General features: G+C 41.3%; 1 protein-coding gene across 1 annotated transcript in view; it reads left to right on the forward strand.

Annotated features, from left to right (window-relative positions):
* The window catches only part of LOC311242772 (uncharacterized protein), a gene marked incomplete at its 5' end in the record, with an annotated part of 89,278 nt that overhangs the window by 18,021 nt on the left and 45,147 nt on the right, over positions 1-26,110 (forward strand). The window contains one exon of the mRNA XM_084331803.1: positions 12,252-12,322. Within this exon, the coding sequence (XP_084187929.1) occupies positions 12,252-12,322 (71 nt within the window). The remainder of the gene's footprint in view (positions 1-12,251; positions 12,323-26,110) is intronic.

A 26,110-nucleotide genomic window follows, 5' to 3' on the forward strand; every position in this document is an offset into this window, starting at 1 on the left:
GAAGAAGGTAGAATCGACACGTCTAGACCGGTTACAGGGAGGCAGTGAGGGCTGGTGATAGGAACGACCTCGACAGTCTGGGGAGTGGAGATGTGACTTGTCTCGGCAGAGAGGAGGGAGGAGGTAGTGAGATAAAATTAGCATAGAACCGACACATGAATTTGATAGGAATTTTCATTTAAATGCCTGAGCAAAGAAGTAGGTTTTAAGCTGTTTTCAATCTCAAGAGAGTAAAGGCAGATTGATCCCCATTTATTCCAGCTGTCAATCGCAAAGCCCGCTTGAAATGTCCCAACTGGACCAGCGGATCAGCTGCGCTCTGCTTCCTTGAAGAAAAAATACGATCAATGGCTGCAGATGACCAGCTTACTAGTTGATCCATTTTGTAGTTTGAGTAGGGAGTCAAGTCCGTTGAAGAAGGTAGAATCGACACGTCTAGACCGGTTACAGGGAGGCAGTGAGGGCTGGTGATAGGAACGACCTCGACAGTCTGGGGAGTGGAGATGTGACTTGTCTCGGCAGAGGCAGGAGGGAGGAGGTAGTGAGATAAAATTAGCATAGAACCGACACATGAATTTGATAGGAATTTTCATTTAAATGCCTGAGCAAAGAAGTAGGTTTTAAGCTGTTTTTGAAGATATCTAGTGAGTTGGCTTCTCTGATGTTTTGGGGTAGTTTGTTCCATAGTTTTGGGGCATAGTTGATAAAGGCTGCATTACCGATCCTTTTTTGACTGTTTCTGGGAGCCTATAGTAGCCCAGCAGTTGATGAGCGCAGTGTTCTTGCTGGCCTGTAATTTATTAGAGTGTTGGTGATGTAGCTAGGTCCCTGTCCATTTAGAGCTTTGTATGTAAGGAGAAGGACCTTAAAGTCAATTGTAAATGTTACAGGAAGCCAGTGTAAAGCAGCTAAGACTGGGCTAATGTGCTCTCTCCTGTTGGTTCTAATTAGCAGTCGGGCTGCAGAGTTTTGGATTAGCTGAAGCCTCTTTGTGGTTTTCTTAGGGAGACCCGTGAAAAGTGCATTACAGTAGTCTAACCGGCTAGATATGAATGCATGAATTAGCTTCTCAGCATCGTTTTGATTAATAAATGGTAGTACTTTTTCTATATTTCTGAGATGGAAGAACGATGTTTTTGTCACTTTGTTAATATGAGAATTGAAGTTCAGTTCTGAATTTATGATAACCCGAGACTAGTGAATTCAGATTTGATCCAAGGGGTTAGTCCTCCCAGGTTCTTTATTAACGTTTATTTTTTTGTTTTGGGGCCGATAATTAGAATTTCTGTTTTGTTCTCGTTTAGTTTCAGGAAGTTCTTACTCATCCATTTATTTATTGCCAGTAAGCAGTCTGTAATGGAGTTAATCGCTGTATCATTTGGTTCAGCAGATATGTACAATTGTGTAAGAGGTTAAGAGGTTAACAGTAGCTAGTAGGGGTGTAACGGTACGTGTATTCGTCCCGCGAATTTACAGTACGTGCGTCACAATGCGGTATACGAAGAATACATCTCATACCACTAGGTGAAACTAGGGTTGCGCATTTTACAAATCTATGCTCAATATCTTTACTTTACACTGGCTTACATTGATCTTTAACGTTGAATATTAAGCTTGTATGGCCAAATGTAGATGATGAATAAAACGTTGAAGCTTGTAAAGAAAGGCACGATCGATGACAAGCGGACAGAACAACTCTGGTCTGCATCCCCTTAACAATTGTATGTATTGAGCTGTACTGTACTGTACCCATTCTGCAATCTGTTAATAAAGTTTTCAATCAATCAATCAATCACACTCTGCACTGGGCCGCTTCTCCCCTCCTACCCTCCCGTTTACTAGTCTAGTACAGCCTAGGTGTCCCTAAAACAAAACCATGAATGAATTTTTTTTGTATCCACTTTTTCTCCTTATTTTTCTATTTTTCTCCCATCCCAATTTCGCCTCGCCAATTCTCCCTTCAATTATCCCCTCCCCTGTCTCGAACGTTGCTAGACTATGCCTCCCACTGGTCGGCTGCAGTGAGGACCAAGCCTTGCATCACGTGTCCCCTCCGGTACCAGAGGAGGCAGCTGTCGCATCTTTTCACCTGAACAGCGCAATCTCTGTGGCGAGGAGTAGCACGTGGGAGGCTCACGCTGCCCCCGATACTTCCTGATTCCGCTGTACAGGCGCACCAACCGACCTGTAGGAGTCGCTGTCCACAACGTCCAATCCCCACCCACCGGCTTTCCCACCCTCTAATACTGCCAATTGTATTAGTATGAACGACCAGCCAAACCAGTAGCAACGCCCAGCATCTCCTGCGTTAGTGGCGAGCGCCTTGCCCACTGCACCACTTAGCCGCCCATGAATGAATTATTTATGTTTATTGTAACACAGCAGGGTCATTACAATTTGTTACCGCCCAATAATGTTAACCAATGGAAACACACACACACACACTCACGCGCAAACACACACGCTTCTTTCTCTCGCGGACTTAGTCTCACAGGCACAGCTGATCGAAGAAAAAAAAGCACTACATACTTTTCTGGACTGATCCTCTCCAGTTGCTGCTACTGTGTTTAAATCCAAAATATTGTTAAATCTTGAAACTAAGTTGTATAAGGGGGCAGTAGGCAATTAATTTACTCAGTGGATGCCTGAACACAGAATGACACCAGTATCACTGACTACCACAGCAAGCCTATAGAATATGATTCTATTTAATAATAGTAATTATTATTATTATTATAAATGTATAATAATAATTACCAATACCGAGGTACGTACCGAACCGTGGCTTCTGTGTACCGTTATATATCCCTAGTAGCTAGCATTAGCTGCAACATTTTGTAGCCGACATTGGCTCAAATATTTGGTAGCTAATGTTAGTGCTAATGCTAGCTAACAACAAAAGAAGATGTGTTGGATGCTTTGCATTGTGTGGCAGATTAGGAGGACTATATGACATCAAACATGCAGCCATACTTAATGCAGTCCCCTATAGAGAAGGCTAAGATGGAGCTGTGCAAGCTAACTCATGTGTTATGAGCAGTGTTGTGCTAGTTACTGAAAAATAGTAACTAGTTACCATTACTAGTTACTTCATTTCAAAAGTAACTCAGTTACTTTACTGATTACTTACACCAAAAAGTAATGCGTTACTGTGAAAAGTAACTTTTTAGTTAATTAACCTCTTAACACATTCTGTGCCAAAAACGTAAAAAGTCGCTATTGGCCGCCCAACGGTTGGATCGTTTGATATTTTTACTTTGATCCCCGCTCTACAGACTTGCCCAGAGCGATCTGCATAATCTTCAACCATCCCCACACATTAGAACTGCAATGCCGATCGACTATCACCAGGTGGCAGTATCGTCTGTGTCTGAACTGCTATGGCTTGGGTTGAATCACACTCTAACTTTCATTTCTGCTTGGCCAGTGGCCACTCCTCCTGCTGGGACATAGATTCACATTGATCGCCTAGAAATTCCGTCGCCTAAGTGTATTTGACCATCGAAACATGTATGGACATTAGGGCTGTCCCTGACTAAGGATTTGGATAGTCGACTATGATTGGCCGAAATTAGCCGAAAGTCGACTATGAAAAAAAAAATTGAAGAGAAAAAAAAAGTATTTTTATAATATTTTTTCATCATTCCATTTGGGCTGTGGGGGTGCTTAATGTCTGACGGAAGGCTTCTTGTCCTCTGCAAAAGCATGCAATTGGTCCACTGATGGATACATCTTGATATTTGTCTAGTCTAATGTGTTCATTAGATGGGTGAAATCCTCTTTCAGTGCCTCTGTGCCTGTTTTATTAGGCAGTTAGCCTCTGCTATGTGTGCCATTAGCGTTAGCCACACTTCTAGGCCTCTTTTCTCTTTGTTGTAAATTGTAAATAATTGTAAATAATTGTAAATAATAATAAAAAAATAAATAAAAAATTATTCTACTAATAGGGGTCAGCCCGGCCCCTAATAGACATATACACTGGTAATCGCAATGGCGATGCAATCACTTGGAATTATTCTTCTTGGAATACCTTCTGGCTAAGGTAAACCTTTTGATTTGGGAGTATTCAGGGTTTCAGGGGATCAGCCAGAACGGTTTGGGCTTATTGCACAATGCACATACAGATGCAGCCATGAATTGACGTTGGACCAACGCTTGGGCACCGTATTAATGGTAACAATGACCAGCAGGGGCGCTCGAATACAGCTGGTGACAACGGCCCGACGCGCGGCTCTCATTCCATTTCATCAGAAGAAAGCGATCACAACGGTGTTAGTGTAATGCTTTTTGGTAACAATAAGTTTGTTTAAACACGCAATGTGGCTGAATTAAAGAATTAAACAGTTAAAACCTGTCAAATTAGCAGTCAATGTGTATATTTTCAGCATTTTCACGCTTGTTTACCAACGATTTTGTTATATAAGATGAAAAGATTCTAGCTGTGTTTTATGTGTGGCACAGTGGCAATGTCGCTGTCTCCCAGACACTAAGCCTTTGCAAAAAGCTAGTTCGAATCCCGTTTTTTTCCCTTTTATATATAATTCATTTATAAAATGAAATGGTGTGGCTAAATACATTATTGTACATGTACTGTATGTCGTTTTATTAATCTATTCCTCCCATGCGGTCCATCTGCGGACCACAAATGACATCACAAATCAGACAAAAGTATTGTTTTATTTATCAAAGGTATTCAAATTATACATCATAACCATGTCACAACAGCAGTTATAATGTATATTATCATCAATACGTTAGTTTACCAATAGGTTAAAGTGTTATTAGATAGTTATTCTTTTTTCCAGATATTCTCTCTGTGAAATTACTGTTATATTATCGCATAGCTCCGCTCTGCGTCTACTGCAATACTCTTCCATATCAGTATTAGCACTGAATAAATGTTCACCTGCACCTTTACATACCTCATCTGCCTGGCCACACCCCCATCCGCTCCTCTATATAAGCAGGGGTGTGGCCATACTAACAGCTCCTTCTTTAGTTTTCACCACGGCAAGTGCCTGCAATGTACCACACTTTGAGATTGCTGAAATATTGAAGAAAGGAATAGGAGCTACGTTGACATTATATCTTTGTTTTTCTCTCTCTCACCAATTTAAGAGAAAAAGTTCCCTGACTCCTCGCCTGTAATGGTCGGTTGAGTCATGGGATTCCCCCCGCCATAGAATACGTCACTGGGCGCGTTTCTATTGGTTGCCGACTTCCGTGAGTTATTTACAGGCCCCATGTGTGGATCTCTGTTATTTGTCAAGTTGGTGCTGCGGTGCATAGGAACTCAAGAGTTCTACTACGCTCGATATATATGTATCTTGAGCCTTTTGGTACGTGGCTCAATGTTACATAAACCTCAGTTACATAAACCCAGATTTTTCTCCCATTTCCACTGTTGGTCGTTATGCCAATTCCCAACCCCCTTCCTGGTTGTTGCACACAGACACATGTGCAGCCAGCCTGGCAGCGCAGACTCTCACTGGGAGAGTGTAACGTGTGGAAGGTCACACTACCTCCCTCCAGATCCTTCCCTCGCTGTGCAGGCGCCCCGACCGAACTGTAGGAGTCGCTGTTTACAACGACCAGGACCCACCCACCAGCTTTCCCACCCCTAACACTGCCAATTGTGTTAGTATGAGCGACCAGCCAAGCTGGTAGCAACACCGAGAGCTGGGCTCGAACCCAGCGTCTCCTACGTTGGTGGCGAGTGCCTTGTCCACTACACCACCTAGCCGCCCTACACTGCTATCTTAACGTTAGCAAGCTAAGCATGCATAGCGCAACCTGTGTAACGTTAAGTTACTTGTGTTCCGCGGGGAAAGACCGTTCCATTTGTAACACAACTTCAAAGAATAACATCCAAATCCGATCCCGACGCGCATTTCCTTCATTCCACAGTGCTGAGCGTGCAACGTATTTCATTGATACTCTGGCCAGAGCCTACTCAAACGTTCCAATGCTGTCTTCGGGATGATTTGAATCCAAACGTCCATTCAGTCCATTCTTTGTATTATGAAATAATTCTGGGATGTCTGACTTTTTCTCTATGCATTGGTGCGAGTTCAGCTGACAGTCCATAAAGTCCATGACATAAGTTCATGAGATGCTCTGTTCTTTTGTTGTGTTTGAGGTGGATGTTGTTGAGTGTGTGGGGTTTTTCATGTATCAATTTGAAACAAGCCTCTTGACTGTTGGAATTAGGGATGTTAAAAATAGCTAATAATATTATTCAATATTAGACATTCATTGATCCAGAGGCAACCGGCTATTTGTCTGCTATTTGTAGATATATCAAGACAACAACACAACTTGCCCTCAGGGACAATAATATTGAATCTATTTAGATACAGTATGTATGTATTATTTACAGATAATTGAAGGTACCTCAAAACATGAAACCAAGCCACACTACAGAAGGTTAACCTTTCACTACCACACTACAGAAGGTTAACTTTTCACTACCACACTACATATGGTTAACACTTTCACTACCACACTACAGAAGGTTAACCTTTCACTACCACACTACAGAAGGTTAACACTTTCACTACCACACTACAGAAGGTTAACCTTTCACTACCACACTACAGAAGGTTAACCTTTCACTACCACACTACAGAAGGTTAACCTTTCACTACCACATTACAGAAGGTTAACATTTCACTACCACACTACAGAAGGTACTGTAGTGGTTGCAGTTTGCACGGTCACAAGACAAACTCATGGTAATAACAAAGGCCCTCAGACTGGAAAGCTGCCAGGTGTTAATTGCTCTAGAGAGGAGGGGTGGATTACAATGAATTCTGGGTGAAAGAGTTCTTCACGAGTGTGGCAGTTAGTCACTTTGATTCAGATAATGGGTGTTTTCTCAGGAAACAGGACTGTGATATCAGCATGATATAGCATGATTCATAATACATATAGACTGAAAACTATATCCCGATCCGAACAAGTGATGGCTTATTTTGAAGGTATGAATCTCTACTTTCATATTATGTAAACTATTTAAAAAAAAATTGAAGATGCCTCAACAAGACCATAATGTATATGTCTAGTCACAGATACAGTATCATGTTGAACTTGTTGTTGTAAGTTAGAACTGTCCTAATGTAGTTGTCTCGCTATTACAGAGAGAGAGAGGCTTGTTTATTCAAGTTAGCTATAATACAGTATATATTATTATGGCCACCACTGTAGCTGTTCATGTCTGTGGGACCTGTTTATTAAAAGAGAAATGATGCAATGAAAATGTATTCCAACCAGACACTCATTGGCATTGGCCCATTTTATGTGAAGCATAAAAACTATTGTTTTAAAAAAAAATTTAAACTAAGTTTGTTTACCAACTATTCCATTCTATTTAATCGCATCTGATGCGTCTAATCACTGTAAATGTAAATGAATGTATTAGTTATTGCCATTATGTCATTGTCGCGTGGTAATTCAAATAGTACATTTTATAGTGCTTTCCTATTCTTTCTTTCAAATGATCAACTACTACTTTTAGGATTCAGCACCCAGCTGTCAAAAGATATAGGCGTGAGTTGAGCGTTTTATCTTGTTTTTTATGCATCAAACATTATCCCTGGTCTGTATAGCAATGGAGAACATGTGGACTGAGCTGGTCACATTTCTTTCACTGAGAATATACCCTGAACGGTGTGGTAGTGAAAGGTTAACCTTCTGTAGTGTCGCCACCTACAGTATTGCTGCATACAACCCCCCCTGCATTTACATGTAAATGTAGGGAGGGGGTTGTATGCCGTTGCCGTTGACGATCAGAGCATCAAAAAACGACACCCCCCCCTCCCCCACCCCCTTTGATGCGTTCATGATGAAACATAATAACTATTATATACCTTTGATTTGGAAATAGTACCGTGTCCACACGAGCAACGGGAACGACTTTAGCAAAATTCACACAGCGCTCCATAACTCAGCTTCCAGGAATTAGCCTGGATCACTCTGAAACTATACAATATTCACCACGGGATAACGTGCACAAATTTTAAAAAATGTACATGTTGGACGAGAGATAGTGACTGTGAAATGAGCCATAGTATTGTCTCCCAGTGGTGGCTGGTCCATAGAGGGCGCTCGGGCGCCGCCCCCCCTGGTGGAGAGAGAAGGAGAAGAAGAAATTGTGTTTTTTGGTTTTAGATTATGGACCCCTAAAAATAAACGAAACATGTTTAAAATAAATAATAGTTACAAATTTTAAGTGTTTGTGTTTAAAATGCACAATAACGTTAATATATCAAATATAAATCATTCTTTTGTGCGTGATTCACGTCACTCTCTCCTGATAGACATCTACCTCCAAACCTGAGCGCTAGACTTAACGCTCACTGAGTGGGCGTCACTGCAGCCAATGTATCATCGCAGCCAATGTAAATGGATCAAGCAAATAAATTGAGCCTATCAGGGTCTTCAAATATGATGTCTGGGGGTGCGGTTTTCTAGCGCTCGAAGCAAGCACTCAGTGCGCCACTGTGTCAGTCGTCAGACAGAAAATAATTGCCGCTTGGAGGAGGAGCCAGGAGTATTTTAATTTCAGATTCAGTGAGTTAGCTGGTTCGGTAATAAGAAGTGTATTCTCAGGAGTCGGAGAGATAATCACGAGATACTGTACATTCAGACAGTGTTGGATCTAACAAAATGGATTTATATGGACACTTTTTATCATGGAAAGTTCAAGCCCGGACCACAAAACAAGTGAGTCTAACCATATGTACTGTTTTGTAGTTACTGAAACTGATTGAATATGGCAAGATTCAAGAGGTTTATTTGTCACATACATACACAAGGCATGATACATTGAAATGAGGGTGGGCTGGCCATGCCTGCTTTGTAGATAGCTGCAATATCTCTCTCTCTCTCTCTCTCTCTCTCTCTCTCTCTCTCTCTCTCTCTCTCTCTCTCTCTCTCACACACACACAACGCTGTACACACGTTCCGAGACGCGCGCAGCGTTATGACTTATGTCATAAGTGAATTTTATAGAAACAACTCACCAAAATTGACTATTGCACAACTGATTTAAAAAAGAAAATCTATGAAGGGGGGGGGGACGGGACCTTCCTACTATACGTAGCACCGGCCGCCACTGTTGTCTCCATAGCTATAATATAGAATATAGATATAGCTCTGCAAACATCATGACGATGCCCATCTTTTAAAGCGTGGCCCATTGACAACGGTGAGACAATCGGTGTTTTTCAATGTATGTGATGTATAGATTGGGGGGACGAGAGAAGTGCCACGACGACAGGCTTCTGGAATGACCACCAGGCCGCGATGACCACCGAGAAATCATTAGAATAGACTTTTCAAGGACAATACAATCTGATAACATCTGAGCTGAGGCTTTCTGTTTATGGAATAAACAACGCTTTTCCTTGTAAGGTAGTACGCTGTCAAGTGTCGAATTCTTACGGAGGTGGTGAATACTTATGCTTGCGGATTGCATTAACGGGGAATGATAAGGATTATCAGCCAGTATGAGGAGACGTCGGGGGAATAAAATACACAACGCAGGGTCAGTGGATGAAGATGATTACACAAGCCAAACAGACGAAGACGTGATACTGGCTGATTGATCAGAATCCAACAACAGGATGGGGATAAACGCTGTCGCTGAATGTGTTAAACGGGGCAATGTTTATCTTAGGATTGTGAACGAACGAGGGTATGTAGAAACGAACGTTTTTTTACATGTTGGACTTAAATAGGGTCTGTCAAATGAGCCATACTATTGTCTCCATAGCTATAATATAGAATATACAATAGCTCCGTAAAGATCGTGAAAATGGTCAAGAAAAGCTGGCGCCAGGCAGTACAGATGGGGAGAGAGGGTGCCGCTCAAAGAGTTAATACAGGGCGGCTGGGTGGCGCAGCGGTCTAAGCACTCATCACCAACGCGTGAGACACCGGTATCGAATCCGCTGTCAGCATTGCCTCCGGCTTGGGCCGGCCATCATACTGACTCAATTGGCAGAGTCTGCGGGAGGGGAGTCGATGGGTGGTAATCTGGTTGTTGTAAACAGCGACTCGTACAGGTCGGTCAGGGCGCCTGCACAGCAAGGACAGGAGATGTCGAGGGTAGTGTGAGCTTCCCACACGTTACATCTCGCCAATGAGAGTCCGAGCTGGCAGGTGAAAAGAAGTGGCTGGCTGATTCCGCATGTATCGGAGGGGACATGCGATAGATTCTTAAACCCTCCCTACGACCGACCAGTGGGGGGCACATGCGAGCAACGATAAAGACAAGGGAGGGGGGAAGAAACCTGTTGCATATTTTTTGCGATTTCTTTTAATCAAACGTTTTCAAGTATTAACATCACTAACATGTCACAAAAGCATGTAGAATGTATATTATCATCAATACGTTAGTTTAGCAATTGGTTAAAAGTGCCATTAGATTAGGCGACCATTTTGGAAAATTTGAATCATGGGAATTTTGCCATTTTGTTGAGGGGATGCATAGCTGTGGATCAGCGTTGGAATTTTGCCGAACTACACTTCCTGGCAAATACTATGGGGGTTCAAAGTTCAGCGTTCTGAATGAATAATATCAATAACTGTTATTATTCGGGATAATAAGCCACAAAAGGTAACATTTTTGACAAATATTGAAACGCAGTTAGTTTCTCCTCCCTATTGTTAGCATGTAGTGACAATTGGATCTGAAATTAGTTTCAAAATGGTTGCACTGTGGTGAAAATAAAAAGGTACAGTAAATTACAGTAGATATCATTATCTGTTCTTATGCACGCCTGGTGATACTAAATCCAAATTGAACTCAGGCATTTGAAAGATAATATATGTACATATATATAAATGTGCGAATTGGCTATAATAAGGTAATTTATAAGCATCATATTCTATATTCTATAATAATATTTCAAATAGCATTGGTCCGGATGGGAGAATTCAATACTGTATCTACAGAACCTTCTGTTTAATCATCTTCCCTTTATTAATTTCCTTAGATTTTTTGTACACATGATCTCAAGAAGGTACTGAACAAGATCAGTGGCAGTTTTTTAAGTTGGGTCATTATTATCATGGTGTTATTCACTGTCAAAGATTCAAAGAAAAATCATAATTCATATTCTCATTCATTCATTCCCTGAGGTCCATAGATGTACCTAGATACCAAGAATATGCAAATGTTATTATTTTAGGCGAAAATATTCCACGGGTGGAACAGGTTAATACAGGAAAAGGTAACATTTTAAAAATAACGCAGTAACGAACCATTTAGTAACATTAATTGAGTTACTGAATTGAAAAAGTAATGCGTTCAGAATACTAGTTTAAGATTTAAGATTTGTTTATCAAGGACAATGCAAATTAATGAACATCATTTACATGTGTATGCATAACATCACAGCATGATAAGGACGTAAATATGCCGGGAATAGCACAGGGCTAATTTCCACCCGTAGTCCTAACATAAAACAAACACAAAACGGACCATACAACGTTCATTCATAAAAACTGACATCACTGAAAAAAGTTAAAAAGTAATGGCGTTACTGTACTTTGTAACATGTTAGTCTCAACACTGGTTATGAGGATACAATAACTGAAATAGAGTTTAGACTGACATGGGAGTGAGTAGATAATGGCAGAGGTTTCATTTTAAAATTAACTCTTACTTTAAGTAGAATACATGGCCACTGTTGATTTACTTGCTTCATGGATGTTAATTTTTTATTTATTTTTTATCCTCTTTTTCTCCGCCTGATTTGGAACCCTGAAGTCCACCACATGCTTCCTCCGACACATGTGGAGACAGCCAGTGGCTCTTTTTTCACCTGGCAGCGAGGACTCTCATTGGTGAAGCGTAACGTGTGGGAACAATTGTATGTATTGAGCCGTACTGTATTGTACCCATTCTGCAATCTGTTAAATAAAGTTTTCATTCATTCATTCATTCAGGTCACGCTGCCTTCACCATTTCCTGCCTTTCGCTGAGCAGGCGCCCAGACCTGACCTGTCCACAATGCCAGATTACCACCCATGACTTCCCTCCCCCTAACTCAGCCAAACTAGTTAGTATGACGACCGGCCAAAGCCACAGGGCAATGCTGACTCCGGGAGTCGAGACCGCAGCCTCTTGTATTGGTGATGAGCGCAATCTCCGCTACGCCACCCCACCGCCCTTCATGGATGTTGATTTAAAGAAAAGATAAATAAATAATAATAATAAAGGTAAATGTTTCATTCCATTTCAGGTCTACTTTGAGATGAAAAGTGTTGCTGATCTTACTGAGCAGATTAACGGACACCAGTCTTCTGCATTGCCGTGAGTGTTTCCACCAAAAAAATCACAAGGGAATTAAACCAAGAATAACCAGGAGCTGAGAAGATGGCTAGATTTATTGGTAATATTGGACCTTTTAATGACAATGTAGAGCAATTAGGGGTGTAACAAATCGACCCCACAACGATTCGATTAGATTACGATTCTTCAGGCAATGATTCAATGCATCATGAAATCTCTTAATTTGGCCACGATTCGATTCATTTTCGATCAGTTAATTCCCCCAAAAAAAATGTATACACGAATGTGGATGGACTATAGGTCAATAATAGGGGTGTAAATATTTGACCCCACAACGATTCAATGACTATTCTTCAGGCAACGATTCAATATTAATTTGACCTCGATTTGATGCAACCTTAGGATCGATGCATTGCGATGCATCGATGCATTGCTACACCCCTAGGAGCAATGGAACTGTTACATGGAGTGTTTTGGATACTTCATCACAGCTAATGGAATTGAAGATGACAAAAATAGTTCCCACATTTCTGACTGTAATGGGACCAAGGACATTTAACTTGCATTAACATTACATTAAACCTGCTACATTCAGCAAAACCAGGTACAAAGACATACGAAGAAATAGTGGATATACTGACCCACCATTTTTCACCAAAACCTTTGGTAATTGCAGTAGGGCTGTCTTAAATACTTCGAAGCTTCGAAGCTTTGTTCGATGGGCACGGGATTCGAATGGGAAAATAAAATTTGAATATATTAAAAAAAAAATATATATATCCTTTTTTCATTTTTTTTTCATCCCCCCTCCCACCTGCAAAATCTTGCGCCTCCAATGCAACGAACGCCATACACCTCATTAACTCTGCTTCTCTTTGTTAACTACAACAAGCAATGCCGTTTGTTATTTAAGATGAGGTCGGACTCTGCACTGACAGATGTGTGTTCATTGTGCTGCTTTTATAATGCCTCAAATGACGGCTTACAATATTTCATAAAAGCAAAGTGTTTCGTTTGTCTAAGATTTAAAAAGGTTTAAACTTTACAATTCTCTATAGTATTTTTTATAGTGTCCCGACCCATATAAATACATATATTAAAACATGTCTTTCGAATTCTGCCTTTGTCTCTATTGACTACATATACATATTTATATAATTGTTTGTTTTATAGACAAAGGTTGCAACATAATTATGTAATGTAATGTTGTTGGCTGTGTAACGGAGAGCAGCCGCCCAGGCAGCGCAGCTCCCGACTCATTATTAATTTAATTAATTAATCCAAACAATCAACTTTATTTATAGAGCACATTTAAAAACAACAAAGTTGACCAAAGTGCTATACAAGTCCCACAACATAAGATAAACAATTAAAATAAAAAATAATTGTAATCTCGAAGCTTCGAATTAAAATCGAATCTCGGCCCTGAAGCTTTGACGGCCAAAGCTTTGAAGGTCAGCCCTAAATTGCAGAGAGGTTTAGGTTCCACAGACACAGCCAGGAGGAAGGTTACCATGTTTGTTGCAGCTTTAAGGAAATTATTAGTATAAGGTAGCCTACTGTATATAAATGATATATAGCATAACCTACATATAGGCCTTTATCGGCTACAACTATGCACAGACACGGAGCCCTGCGAAGCCTGCATGCATACAGTAAACTAACTTGATTGCAGTGTTAATTTTGTCAACTAAAATGATGACTATATATGGTTGTCATCATACGCTGACAGCTGGATTCAATACCAGTGTCTCTTGCGTTGGTGACAATCGCCTTGTCCGCTGCGCCACCCAGCCGCCTGAACCAGCTATTTTGGACAAATGTATAATTACTTTAATTACTCAGATATTCAAACACAATTATGCAATTATTGTGAAATGATTGAAAATAATAATTATTTAACACATTCCCTGCCATTGGTTATATCCATCAATATAGCCAGTCTGCCACCACTGTAAGCCTATGGAGATGTTCACCTTCTTTGCAGGGCTATAAGTTTAACCTTTTAAATTGTATTGCTAAATTGACATTACTATGGCCCATTCAACATCGATTATCTATCGTTCAGGAAGTAGGAACGTTATACTTTTTCATTCATATATTCATACAAAAATACCGTCTAGAATATAAGTATGTTTTTATTGTTTTCTGCAGTAATTCCTAGAATGTGAGTTATAGGCCTAAACGCATATATAGATTATCGATTGGCGTGTCTTCCCTGACTTACTTGACTTAAACCCTTTTGCTCTTTGGGGAGCATAGGTCATTCATGAGTGTCTTCCCTATACACGCTATATTAAAAAATTCAAATGTATATGATCGGTCTAGTTATGCTTCATCATGCGCAAAGGAAAGGGGGGGGGGGTCGTTTATAATTCCTTGATCGTCACTAACTGCTTTATGTAGTATGGGTTGATTTATTGATCAGATGGTTTGTAAATAAAGAAATGTACAATCGGCTTGAAAATAACGTTAGTTGCCTCTTACCGTTCGCCGACGAGACTGGAGGAAAAAGATCCCACTTATTTGACGTCGATCTCCTAGATCCATTTCCGGTTTGTATGCTGCAATAAACGCCCAAATCATATCGATTATTGAGTTATGGCAGCGATCCATATGCACGCCAGTGTATGTCTGGAGTCCCGCAATGATATGTGACTGCCGGATGGATTTCCCAGATGCACCGATTGCCACTTCCGGTTGTAACTCGCCCGATCATCCACCAGGCGGCTGTATTGAGGCATTGCACTATTGTGCAGGGTCCCACTGTATCACCAGAGGCTGGGTGGCTGAATTATTAATGCCATGGCGAAAAAATTAAATATGATCTCAATATCGCTGTACAGCGTGGTTTGGCAGACAACGCATGGCGGGCAATAACGCTGTACAGCGTGAACGGCGGTGGATGTGTTAATGCCTTCTGTGGAATTTGTATTTCTTATTTGTTACATATCTGTTTTAATGATTAATTATACATTTGAAATAATGCAGGTCAACATGCAATATATCCCATTGATTGGTATACAATGGGACAGACCTTTGTTTGATATAGCTATAAACCTGCTTTCCTTTGAATATATCATTAATCAATTAAACTGATATTGAAATACACTATATAGCCTATACACCAACACTGAAATGACGGTGGATAAATAAATAAATAAGAACTAAAGCTAATCGCATGGAAATAGACTGTGTGCCAGTATAGCCTACGTGTCTAATGAATGAACAGTATATAGGCTTATATTATTCTAATTACTTGTTTCATTAGGATTTAGTAGGTACTATATATGCTCTGCCCTACCTACATACAGTAAATACAGTACACATATTAAGGCCGCCAGAGTCGGGCGTACAAGCGGACTGCATGGTGGACTGTACTACGGTCTACGGGGCGGGCAGTGCAGTATATTTGCTGCTGCTGCTCCTAATAAAACAAGTCATGATTAGAATAATATAAGCCTATACTGCGTTCATTCATTACGCGCGTAGGCTATACAGTACTGCGCGCTAGGGATGGGTACCGAATTCTGTACTTTTGAGATACCGAACCGAAACACGTCGGTACTACCGAGTATCGATTCAAGTGAGATACCGGGAAAAAAATTAATTACTTTTATTTAATTTTTTTTTATTTTAATTTTTTTTTACCTTTTTTCTTTTCATGTCAACGTTCACACGCACAATATATGCTTACCTAGGATTTGACTTGATTCAACAACAAAGCAGTCGGAGCAATGGCAAGCCGAAAACTGTCAAAATTGTAGTTATTTGAAGTTTGGATTTTTATTTACGACTGAGGTAGGTATTTCTTGAGACTAAAGTACAGAAAAAAGGTACCGTTGGGTACCGGTATCGATTCACAGGTACCGGTACCGTATCGGTTCAAATGTGAAAGGTACCCATCCCTACTGCGCACGCGTGTGTGTGTGCGTGCGAGCGTGCACGCTGCGGCAGGTGCACCACGAGCTGTACTATATGATGACAATACATTAATCGAATCTCATTTTGATCGGTTGCAAAGCGCTTCCGCATATCGGCAAACATTTTCACACGGCTGCATTGTCAGTTGCATTCTAATGAGCTGGACAGGTGTGTCTAACTATTGACTTTTTGCGATTTCATCTGCACACTTCGCTATTGGCTGCCTTATAAGGAGCTTCGGACGGGCGTTCATGTTTCAGAGCGGTGACATTCCTCATCGCGGCATCTCAGCTGAGACAGTTTGAGTATATTAAGACATCTTCCCCACACGTTGGGGACTCGGAGTGAACTTGTTGTAGATTCTGTCTTAGTCGGTTCCAAGATAAGTCTTCCAAGAGAACTCTTTGGAAGATATTCGGGAATGAGACCCAATGTACTTTACAAAAACCATGACGAAATCATTCTTAATTTATGTTGACTAAAACGAGATGAGACAAAATAATTATAACTTTTAGAATAATTCACGCTATTATTTCAGCATTTCCATTTCCGGCGATAGCTAAGCAAGGCTAAAAACCGCATCCCAGGTATCTCTTGACTACCCAGCAAGATTTTTAATAACCATGAACGGAATCCGTTACTCTCTCAACACTCCTGCGGCAGCCGAAGAGTTCTACCAAAAGAACATAGCATTTAACCTCTTCCACCCGACGGGTCCGGTACCGGTCCCAAAATGACATCACATCATAAATCAATCTGTCTATGTATGTCAATCTGTCGATCTGCAGTATGACATAATGTTACGTTTTTCCCCCCTAAATCCACTCCAAATTGAACTCTGCCATTGGAAAGAGTAGATTTGGCCCGATCCATAGACGTGCAAGTTCGCTATAATAAGGTAATTTATAGGCCTCATATTCTATATTCTATAATAATATTTCAAATTATTATTCACTTTATTCATTTGTACACGTGATCTCAAGAAGGTACTGCATGAGCTCAGTGGCAGTTTTTCATGTCTGGTCATTTTTAGCATGGTGTTATTCACTGTCAAAGATGCAAAGAAAAATCAGAGAGGTTAACCTCTTCCACCCGTGCGGTCCATAAATCAATCTCTCCAGACTGTTTGACAAAAGTATCGTTTTATTTTTCAAACGTATTCAAATATAAACATAACCATGTCAGCAGTTATAATGTATATTATCATCAATACGTTAGTTTACCAATAGGTTAAAGTGTTATTAGATAGATTTTCGTTTTTGTTTTGGTGTTTAGTTCGCGAAAGTCAACCATTTTGAAAAATTTGAACGTCAGGAAGTTTTTTGCAGCCATTTTTAAGAGGACACCGACAGCTTTTGAGTGTTGGAATTCTTCCGAACGACACTTCCCAAAAGGCCTCTATGGGGTTTCAAGCAAATTACTTCTGTATGCATTTTTTTAATATATCTTATTACTCGGGATAATAAACCACAAAACGTAACGTTATTGGTATATATTGAAGCGCAGTTAGTTTCTCTTCCCTATTTTTAGCATGTAGCAACAATTAGATTTGAAATTAGTTTCAAAATGGTGCCACCCTGGCAAAAATAAAAAAGCTACTGTACATATACGATTTGGCACAATCCATAAATGTGCGAATTGGCTATAATAAGGTAATTTATAAGCCTGCTATTCTATATTCTATAATAATATTTCAAATTGCATTGGTCCGGATGGGAGAATTCAGTACTGTATCTTCAAAACCTTCTGTTTAATCATCTTCCCTTTATTCATTTCCTTAGGTTTTTTTGTACACGTGATCTCACGTGGTCTGTACTAGGCAGAGTAAATTGTAATGAACCAAAGGAGAATATACATTTTTCTTTTTCTTTTTTCATCTTTGACGGTGAATAACACCATGCTAAAATTTACCAGACATGACAAATTGCCACTGAGCTCATTCAGCACCTTCTTGAGATCTACTGAAAGTACAGTTACTCTTTTATAAATGTATATATGTAACTTTTCCCGCCATTTTCACCAGATTGCAACAGCGTTTTTTGCTAGACGTTCACAGAAAGGTAGAGAAACAAACTGCGTTCAGTTTTATGGCAATAACGTTCCGGTTTGTGGGATATCATCCCGGGAAAAAAGTCACACTAGAAGTCAGATGATTGACGTGAGCTGGGAAGTGTATTATTTTAATTTTTAATTTTTTTGTCACTGAGCTCATTCAGCACCTCCTTGAGATCACATGTAGAAATAATCTAAGCAAATTAATAAAGGGCAGATGCTTAACAGGAGATTTTGTAGATACAGTACTGAATTCTGCCATCCGGACACATGCAATTTGAAATATGATTATAGAATATCAGGCCTCAAATTTCAAGTTTCTTTATTAGTTGTCATACAGAAGTACAGAATACTTTTATACAAAATGCTTCTTTCTGTTTCGCTCCAGAGACTGTGCTAGACAAAAGGATAAGTATAAAATAGAAGTCACGTACGTAGACACAAGTGTTCAGTATGTACATATGTACAATGTTCAATGCAGAGTAGAAGTAACTGAGTTACCATACAATATACTAATATACTAATATACAATGTACTATATAGTGCAAAGCAGAAATGGGATGAGGTACAATTTAGGTACAATTTACAGTAAGGTGTACTGAGGTATGGGTTGTAGTGCAAATTCTTTGCCAATAAATATAAAGTGCGTTTGGGTGTTCTAAAGTGTGTAGAGTGGGTGCTGCAGTGAGTTATTTGTTTAAAGTGAGTGTGTGCGTGTGGATGTGTGTGCTGTGAGTGCTTTTGATGGTTGTTGCATAGTGTTAACCTGATGGCCTGGGGATAGAAGCTTCTTCTGAGTCTTTCTGTGCTTGCCATGAGACTCCGGTATCGCTTGCCTGACCGCAGCAGTTCAAAGAGGCAGTTGTTTGGGTGCCTGGAGTCTTTGATAATTCTCTTAGCCTTACCCACGCTTGTTGTAAATGTTCTGGAGAGTGGGAAGCCCCCCTCCAATTGTGCGTTCGGCTGAACGGGCCACTCTGTAGTCTGCTGCGGTCTTGTGCGGTGCTATTCCCAAACCAGGAGGTGATATTGCCAGTCAGGATGCTCTCTATTGTGCATGAGTAGAAGTTCTTAAGGATCTTCTGACTGACTTGGAACTTCCTTAGGCGCCTGAGGAAGTAGAGGCGTTGCCGTGCCTTCTTCACAACACTGTCAATGTGTGTGGTCCATGTCAAGTCCTCGGATATGTGGACTCCTCCTAGGTACTTAAAACTGTTCACTCTCTCAACTGGTGCCCCGTAGATGCTGAGGGGGCTGTAGTCCCTGACCCCCGACCTCCTGAAGTCCACAATCATCTCTTTTGTTTTGCTGACGTTCAGGGAGAGGCAGTTCTCCTGACACCACTGCGACAGATTCTCTACCTCTTCCAAGTAGGCCCTATCGTCGTTGGCAGAGATTAGGCCCACCACTACTGTGTCATCAGCAAATTTGATGATTGTGTTGTTGTTCCGCTGTGCCACACAGTCATGTGTGTACAGGGAGTAGAGGAGGGGACTCAGAACACAGCCCTGGGGGGCCCCTATGTTGAGCGTGATGGATGAGGAGGTGCAGTTGCCTGCTCTTACCACCTGGGGTCTACCCGTCAGAAAGTCCAAGACCCACTGGCAGAGGTCATAGTTCAAGCCCAGGTCCCTGAGCTTGGCTATGAGTTTGGAGGGGACTATGGTATTGAATGCTGAGCTGTAGTCGATGAACAGCATTCTCACATAGTTCCCATGCCTCTTGTCCAGGTGTGATGCTGCTGTGTGCAGCACATGGGCTATGGCGTCCTCCGTGGACCTGTTGGGGCGGTATGCAAATTGCAGGGGGTCCAGGTTGATGGGGAGGGAGGAACAGATGTAGCCCTTCACTAGCTTCTCAAAGCACTTCATGGCTATGGAGGTGAGAGCTACAGGGCGGTAGTCGTTGAGGCAAGCGGGCGTAGATTTTTTGGGTACAGGGATGATGGTGGACTTCTTCAGACAGGTGGGGATGACAGCCTGTTCCAAGGACAGGTTAAATATGTCAGTGAATACCGGGGCCAGTTGGTCGGCACAGACTTTTAGGACGCGGCCGGGGATGCCGTCCGGTCCTGCTGCCTTCCTGATATTCACTTTCTTAAAGGTCCTCCTCACCTCATGTTCTGTTATTCTGAACACTGAATCTCCATCAGCAGCGCCCCCCCCTCCCCCCCCCCCCTCCATTGCAGTGGTTTGTAGGCTGGTGTTGTTATTCACAGCCTCAAACCTCGCATAGAAGGTATTGAGATAATTTGCTAAGGAGATGTCACTGTTCAGTTTGAGGGAGGTGCCTTTGTAATCTGTCATCGTTCTGAGGCCCTGCCACATACCTCTAGAGTCAGCCTGTTCAAACTGAAGTTCAACTTTATCCCTATAACGCCGTTTTACCTCTATTACTGCTCTCCTGACGTTGTATCTCGCCATCTTGTGTTCATTCATGTTGCCTGTCACAAGCCCGGCGTTGTAGGCTGAGGTGCGCACTTTCAGAGCCTCACGACCGGATTTATCTACCCAGGGCTTTTGATTTGGGTAAATTCTAATTGTGGTAGAGGGGATTGTTTCTTCTACCAGAGTACAGACAAAGTCAAGCACCGTTTCAGTGTATTCGTTAATATTGCCTGTGTTATCACAGAACACACTCCAGTCTGTGCATTCCAGTGCAGCCTGGAGTGTCTCCTCTGACGTCACAGTCCAACGCTTAACCTCTTAACCTCTCTTAACCTATAAATTACCTTATTATGGCCAAGTCACACATCTATGGATCGGGCCAAATCTCCACTTTCCAATGGCAGAGTTCAATCTGGATTTAGTTTCACCAGGCGCCCCTGACCGTAAACGTGAATGAAATCTACTGTAAGTACAGTTACTTTTTTCCGCCATTTTGCAACGTTGTTTTTTTTGCTAGACGTTCACAGAAAGGTGGAGAAACTAACTGCGTTCAGTTTTATGGCAATAATGTTCAGGTTTGTGGGATATGATCCCGAAAAATAAGAGAAATAAAAAAAGTCATGCTAGAAGTCAGATGATTGATGTGAGCTGGGAAGTGTCGTTTTTCTTTTTTTATTCGAAAGCCCATCGAAAGCCCTGGGTCTCTTCTCTCAAAAGACTACACTCAAGTTAGGTTGCGCCAAATCCTCACATCTATAAGCACCTTTTTCCGATGCCCTGAGATTTCTATAAACTCATATTTCACTAATAACTAGGGGTGGAACGGTTCACAAAATTCACGGTTCGGTTGGTATCACGGTTTGTGTCTCGGTTTTCGGGTCAGTTCGATATGTTGTTTTACATTTTTATTTTTTTTAATGTAATACTCCAAAAATACCATACATCAGCATAAGATATATAGCCTAAAAATAATCAAATTTTTCAGTTATTCTCAAGGACGTACAGTAGTCATGCAAAAACTGAAAGAATGAGGCAGTTTGACATCAGGCACATTATTTTGACAGTGACCGGTTAGAGCTAGGAGAGATTTTGGTACAGCAAGAGGAGCATTGCTGATTTAAACATGCTTCTAATTTATTTGGTAAAAAAAAAGGTTTACAGCGGTTTGTCTTAAATAATGTTTGGCACACAAAGACCGAACTGACTGAAAAATATAGGCAACATTTGTCAAAGTATTAACTTAGTGCAAACAAACAAAATAATTCTATTTTTGTGGCCACATTATAGACAAAAGCCATCAACATGAAGTATTGATTGATTGATTGAAAATGTTATTAACAGATTGTAGAATGGGTACAATACAGTACAGCTCAATACACACAATTGTTAACACTTTCATTACCAGCCATGTGGCGCGCCTTACCCCCCTTGAATGCCACCACCCACTTCAATGATAGCGTTCTCATATTTGTGAACGCATAAACTATGTCTTAAATTATGGCTATGTGTCTAATCTGGCCGTCGCTTATCAATGACTTGTTTGCAGTCAACATTGTCAAAACGGATTGTTTTTTAATCGGTTCATTTCCGTTTTATACCATTTTGTAAAACTCGTTTTTTGAAAGTTTCAGGAAAATATAAAGATTCTGTGATAAACGTGTGGTATATTTCTAATCACATACCCAAGGATTATTACAGCACAATGAGGTTGTTATCTGGAAGGAGGGAAAGATCATAAGTGATATAATGGTCTCCTCATCTGACTTCCAATATAGCCAGCAAGGAATAAACGTGCAGTCAAGACCACAGAGTTCTTAATTCAAACTCATGTATTTATTGCCGAGAGGCCCAAAGGTGAAAATGCATCAGTTACATACAGGGATTATTCATCATTTTTCATAAGACATGATTGTACAAAAGGATTGATGAGGTTTTACATAATCATCGCCCATTCACGGTGGCTCTCACATCAAAACAAGTATGCACATAAAAGTAGTCATGTTTATCAATGGAATAGACTATCTTACTCTTGCCACCACATGGTTAAACCTGGTCTAAGATAGGCATCTTACTCTATATATCACAAACAGTGATTATTCCATACAGTTTACTCACGTCGCGGCAAGAGGGCAGTCTGTGGAAGTGGTGGAGACCAGAAAGACCCCCTGGGGATGGGATATCTGTCTGGCCTGCCTCTCAAACACTGCGCTGTCTCTTAAATACTCTGATTTCCATCAGTCCTAGCACATTCTAATAATACGTTTGGTCCAATTAGATTTCTTGATTCTATATATGGAGTCTTCTCTGTTCCTTGGGTCCCTTAGATGATCTTCTGGGGGGGCGTCCCGCCCCCCTGTTCCTGTCCCTCCTCGGGGTATATGGGCTGGTTCCTGCAGCCCCCGTCGCTGTGGCTTCTTGATGACTTGGCATCTTCTTCCCCCCAGAGAGAATGGATTTGCAGTTATTTTTATTTGGTTTTGCCAGTTGAACACTAGAACCTTTTCTAAATTGTAGCTTTAATGTAATGAGTTACATATTTATTCAGCATTAAACCAATGTGGCATTGTCTATATTTTAATACCAGATTCCCTATATAAAGTATACTGAATTAATAGTTCCTTGAATGTGTCACAAACAGTTTTAGCATGAGGGGGCTTTTATGACCTGCCCCCTGTGTCTCCAACTGTTCTTCTAAATACAGTTGAGTATACAGTTTTAGCATGAGGGGGTTTGCCTGAAGGCTCCCCAGAATGTCACACAACACTGACGCCTGCTACTGTTTGTTCCAACTAATTTATACATACATGGATTTGTTATGAAATACCAGTCAAAGATACCACAAACGCCCTTTACTGGAATATTCTGGAATACATAAAAAACGTTTTTCGGCCTATTTATGAATAGTTTTCAAATAAACGCTAGATTATCGATAGTATGTGTACTTATGCACGCTATATAAGCGGGCTGAAAAATCGAATCTCTCTTCCTTCAGCACACACACACGCACACACACATAGGGCACACGTTGATATCTCTGTGAAAAAAGATCAGATTATCCTAAGACTGGTCAAATAGATTCCTTACCTCAGATCAGATGTTCTTCAAAAAGATTATTCCAATTCCTGATCGCCATTCCAAATATCGATCGCATTTATTGATCCAACGCTGGATACTGGAAATATGTATTCCACGCTGTTTTGGGGCTCGGAAATGACTTGGATCCCCTCGGGTGGCTTGCCCGAGAAGTAAAATGAGGAAGCTGGATTTCCCCCCCCCCCCCCCCCCATGTGTTTCATTCAGTCTAATCCAATGGGGTGCAGTACAACAGGGAGAGACGATAGGGGGCGGTATTTTCCCAATGGAGCTCAGAGAGAGTTTGCAGCACTAACGTGAGACTAGATTGATGAAATATGAATTCAAATCGATAATAAAAAAAATAACGATTAAAAACGAGATCTCTCGTCGGCTGGCACTCAACGGTCGGCATGAACTAACGACATATCTCGTCGCTGGCACTCAAAGTGTTAAGGGGATGCACAGAGTATGCATATGCTCAACCAGCACTAGACTTTCTAGACTTATCAAAAAGGAAAAGTCACTGTTATTTAAAATAAATAAATCATGTGTACTAAATATATATTGACTTTTTAATTGCATGAAACATTATGAAGTATCCGCTTTTCACTGCATGGTACCTAATCGACTCGACTCGCTTTTGCTATTTGAGAGTCTTGGTAGCTGTATTTGAAGTGACGTCACACCAGGAAGTAAATAGTCAACAGTAACACACAGCGTTGGAACCTGGAGAAGCCCTGATGATATAATATAAACGAACAGCCAATAAACGTGAAGTTATCTTTGAACCTCTGTTGTCAAGCCTCATCAATATACCCCCCCTTCCCCACTAATAATGTACTGGGCTCTGTTAAGGAAGGACAGGACACACTCACTGAGAAACATTGCTTTATACTGAAAACTAGGGTAAGCCATTTTAAGTTTATTAGTGAATCTTAAAAGTGAGGAACCAGCTGACTTGATTAAAGGGGCGTGTTTAAAACGGCCATTTTGTTTAGTTAAGTGCCCCCATTAAGGGACTGTTTCCTGTTTACTAGTAGCATCTGATTTGCTGAGTGAGCCATTAAGAGCCTGCCCTGTTTAAAAGCAGAGGTCCACACTGTGTTGAAATCACTCTGTACTGGGCTCTGTTAAGGAAGGACAGGACACACTCACTGAGAAACATTGCTTTATACTGAAAACTAGGGTAAGCCATTTTAAGTTTATTAGTGAATCTTAAAAGTGAGGAACCAGCTGACTTGATTAAAGGGGCGTGTTTAAAACGGCCATTTTGTTTTGTTAAGTGCCCCCATTAAGGGCCAGGTGTTAAGACAGCACTAATTAGTGATAGTGATGGTGATAGTGATTTAAAGGCTTGCTGGTGTAGCGTCAGCGAAGCGTCGAGAAACGAAGAGGGACAAAGAGGAGGAGTTTTCCTGGAGTTCTCCGCCGAGGGATCCACCGATCCACCCAGTGCTAAGTACACCATAATCCTATATTTCCCTCCCACACTGCTATCTCTCTACTTCCTCCCTGCCACTCTTGACAAGACAATGTGTCTCATACCTATATCCACAATCTGCTCCTCCAGAACTGACTCTACCCATCCACGCCAGTTTGCTAGCAACCCGGCTAATCTCTCCTACCCTCCTACAGCCACTAATACACCTGTCACAGTACGGGGAGGCTTATGGAATTGTCAATCAGCAGTCAAGAAAGCTGACTTCATTACTGCCTACGCCCATAGTCTAAATCTGCAGCTCCTGGCTCTAACTGAGACCTGGATAACCCCCAATAACTCATCAACACCTGCAGCATTATCTACAAACTATAACTTCACTCACACACCTCGACCTTCCAGACGGGGTGGAGGCACTGCCCTCATGACATCTCCTTCATGGGCTACAAACGTAACACCACTCCCAGAACTGTCACTCTCCTCTCTCGAATATCATGCAGTATCTGTCTCTAATCCTTTCAATCTCACCATTGTTACACTCTACCGCCCTCCAGGTACACTCGATCACTTCACAGATGAGCTGGACATGCTTCTTAGCTCCTTACCGGAAGATGGTACCCCTCTCCTTCTACTGGGCGACTTCAACCTGCCTGACTCATCTCAGTCAGTCATAGTAGTCTCCCTCCTACAATCGTTTGACCTGACTCCCACTGCCATGCCTCCCACCCACAAAGCAGGCAACTCCTTGGATCTCATATTTTCCCGTAACTCCAGCATCATTAACACCACGGTAACTCCCCTACATGTATCTGACCATTCCTTCATATCCTTCTCACTAACTCTCATGCTTAACCGAAAGGTCTTCACCCCAACTCAAACAGTCTCACTCAGACGCAACCTGCCCTCCCTATCCCCCTCCACCCTCTCCTCTGA

The sequence above is a fragment of the Notolepis coatsorum genome (genome assembly GCF_963971535.1).
Source record: "Notolepis coatsorum genome assembly, chromosome: 1".
In the NCBI taxonomy this organism is placed as follows: domain Eukaryota; kingdom Metazoa; phylum Chordata; class Actinopteri; order Aulopiformes; family Paralepididae; genus Notolepis; species Notolepis coatsorum.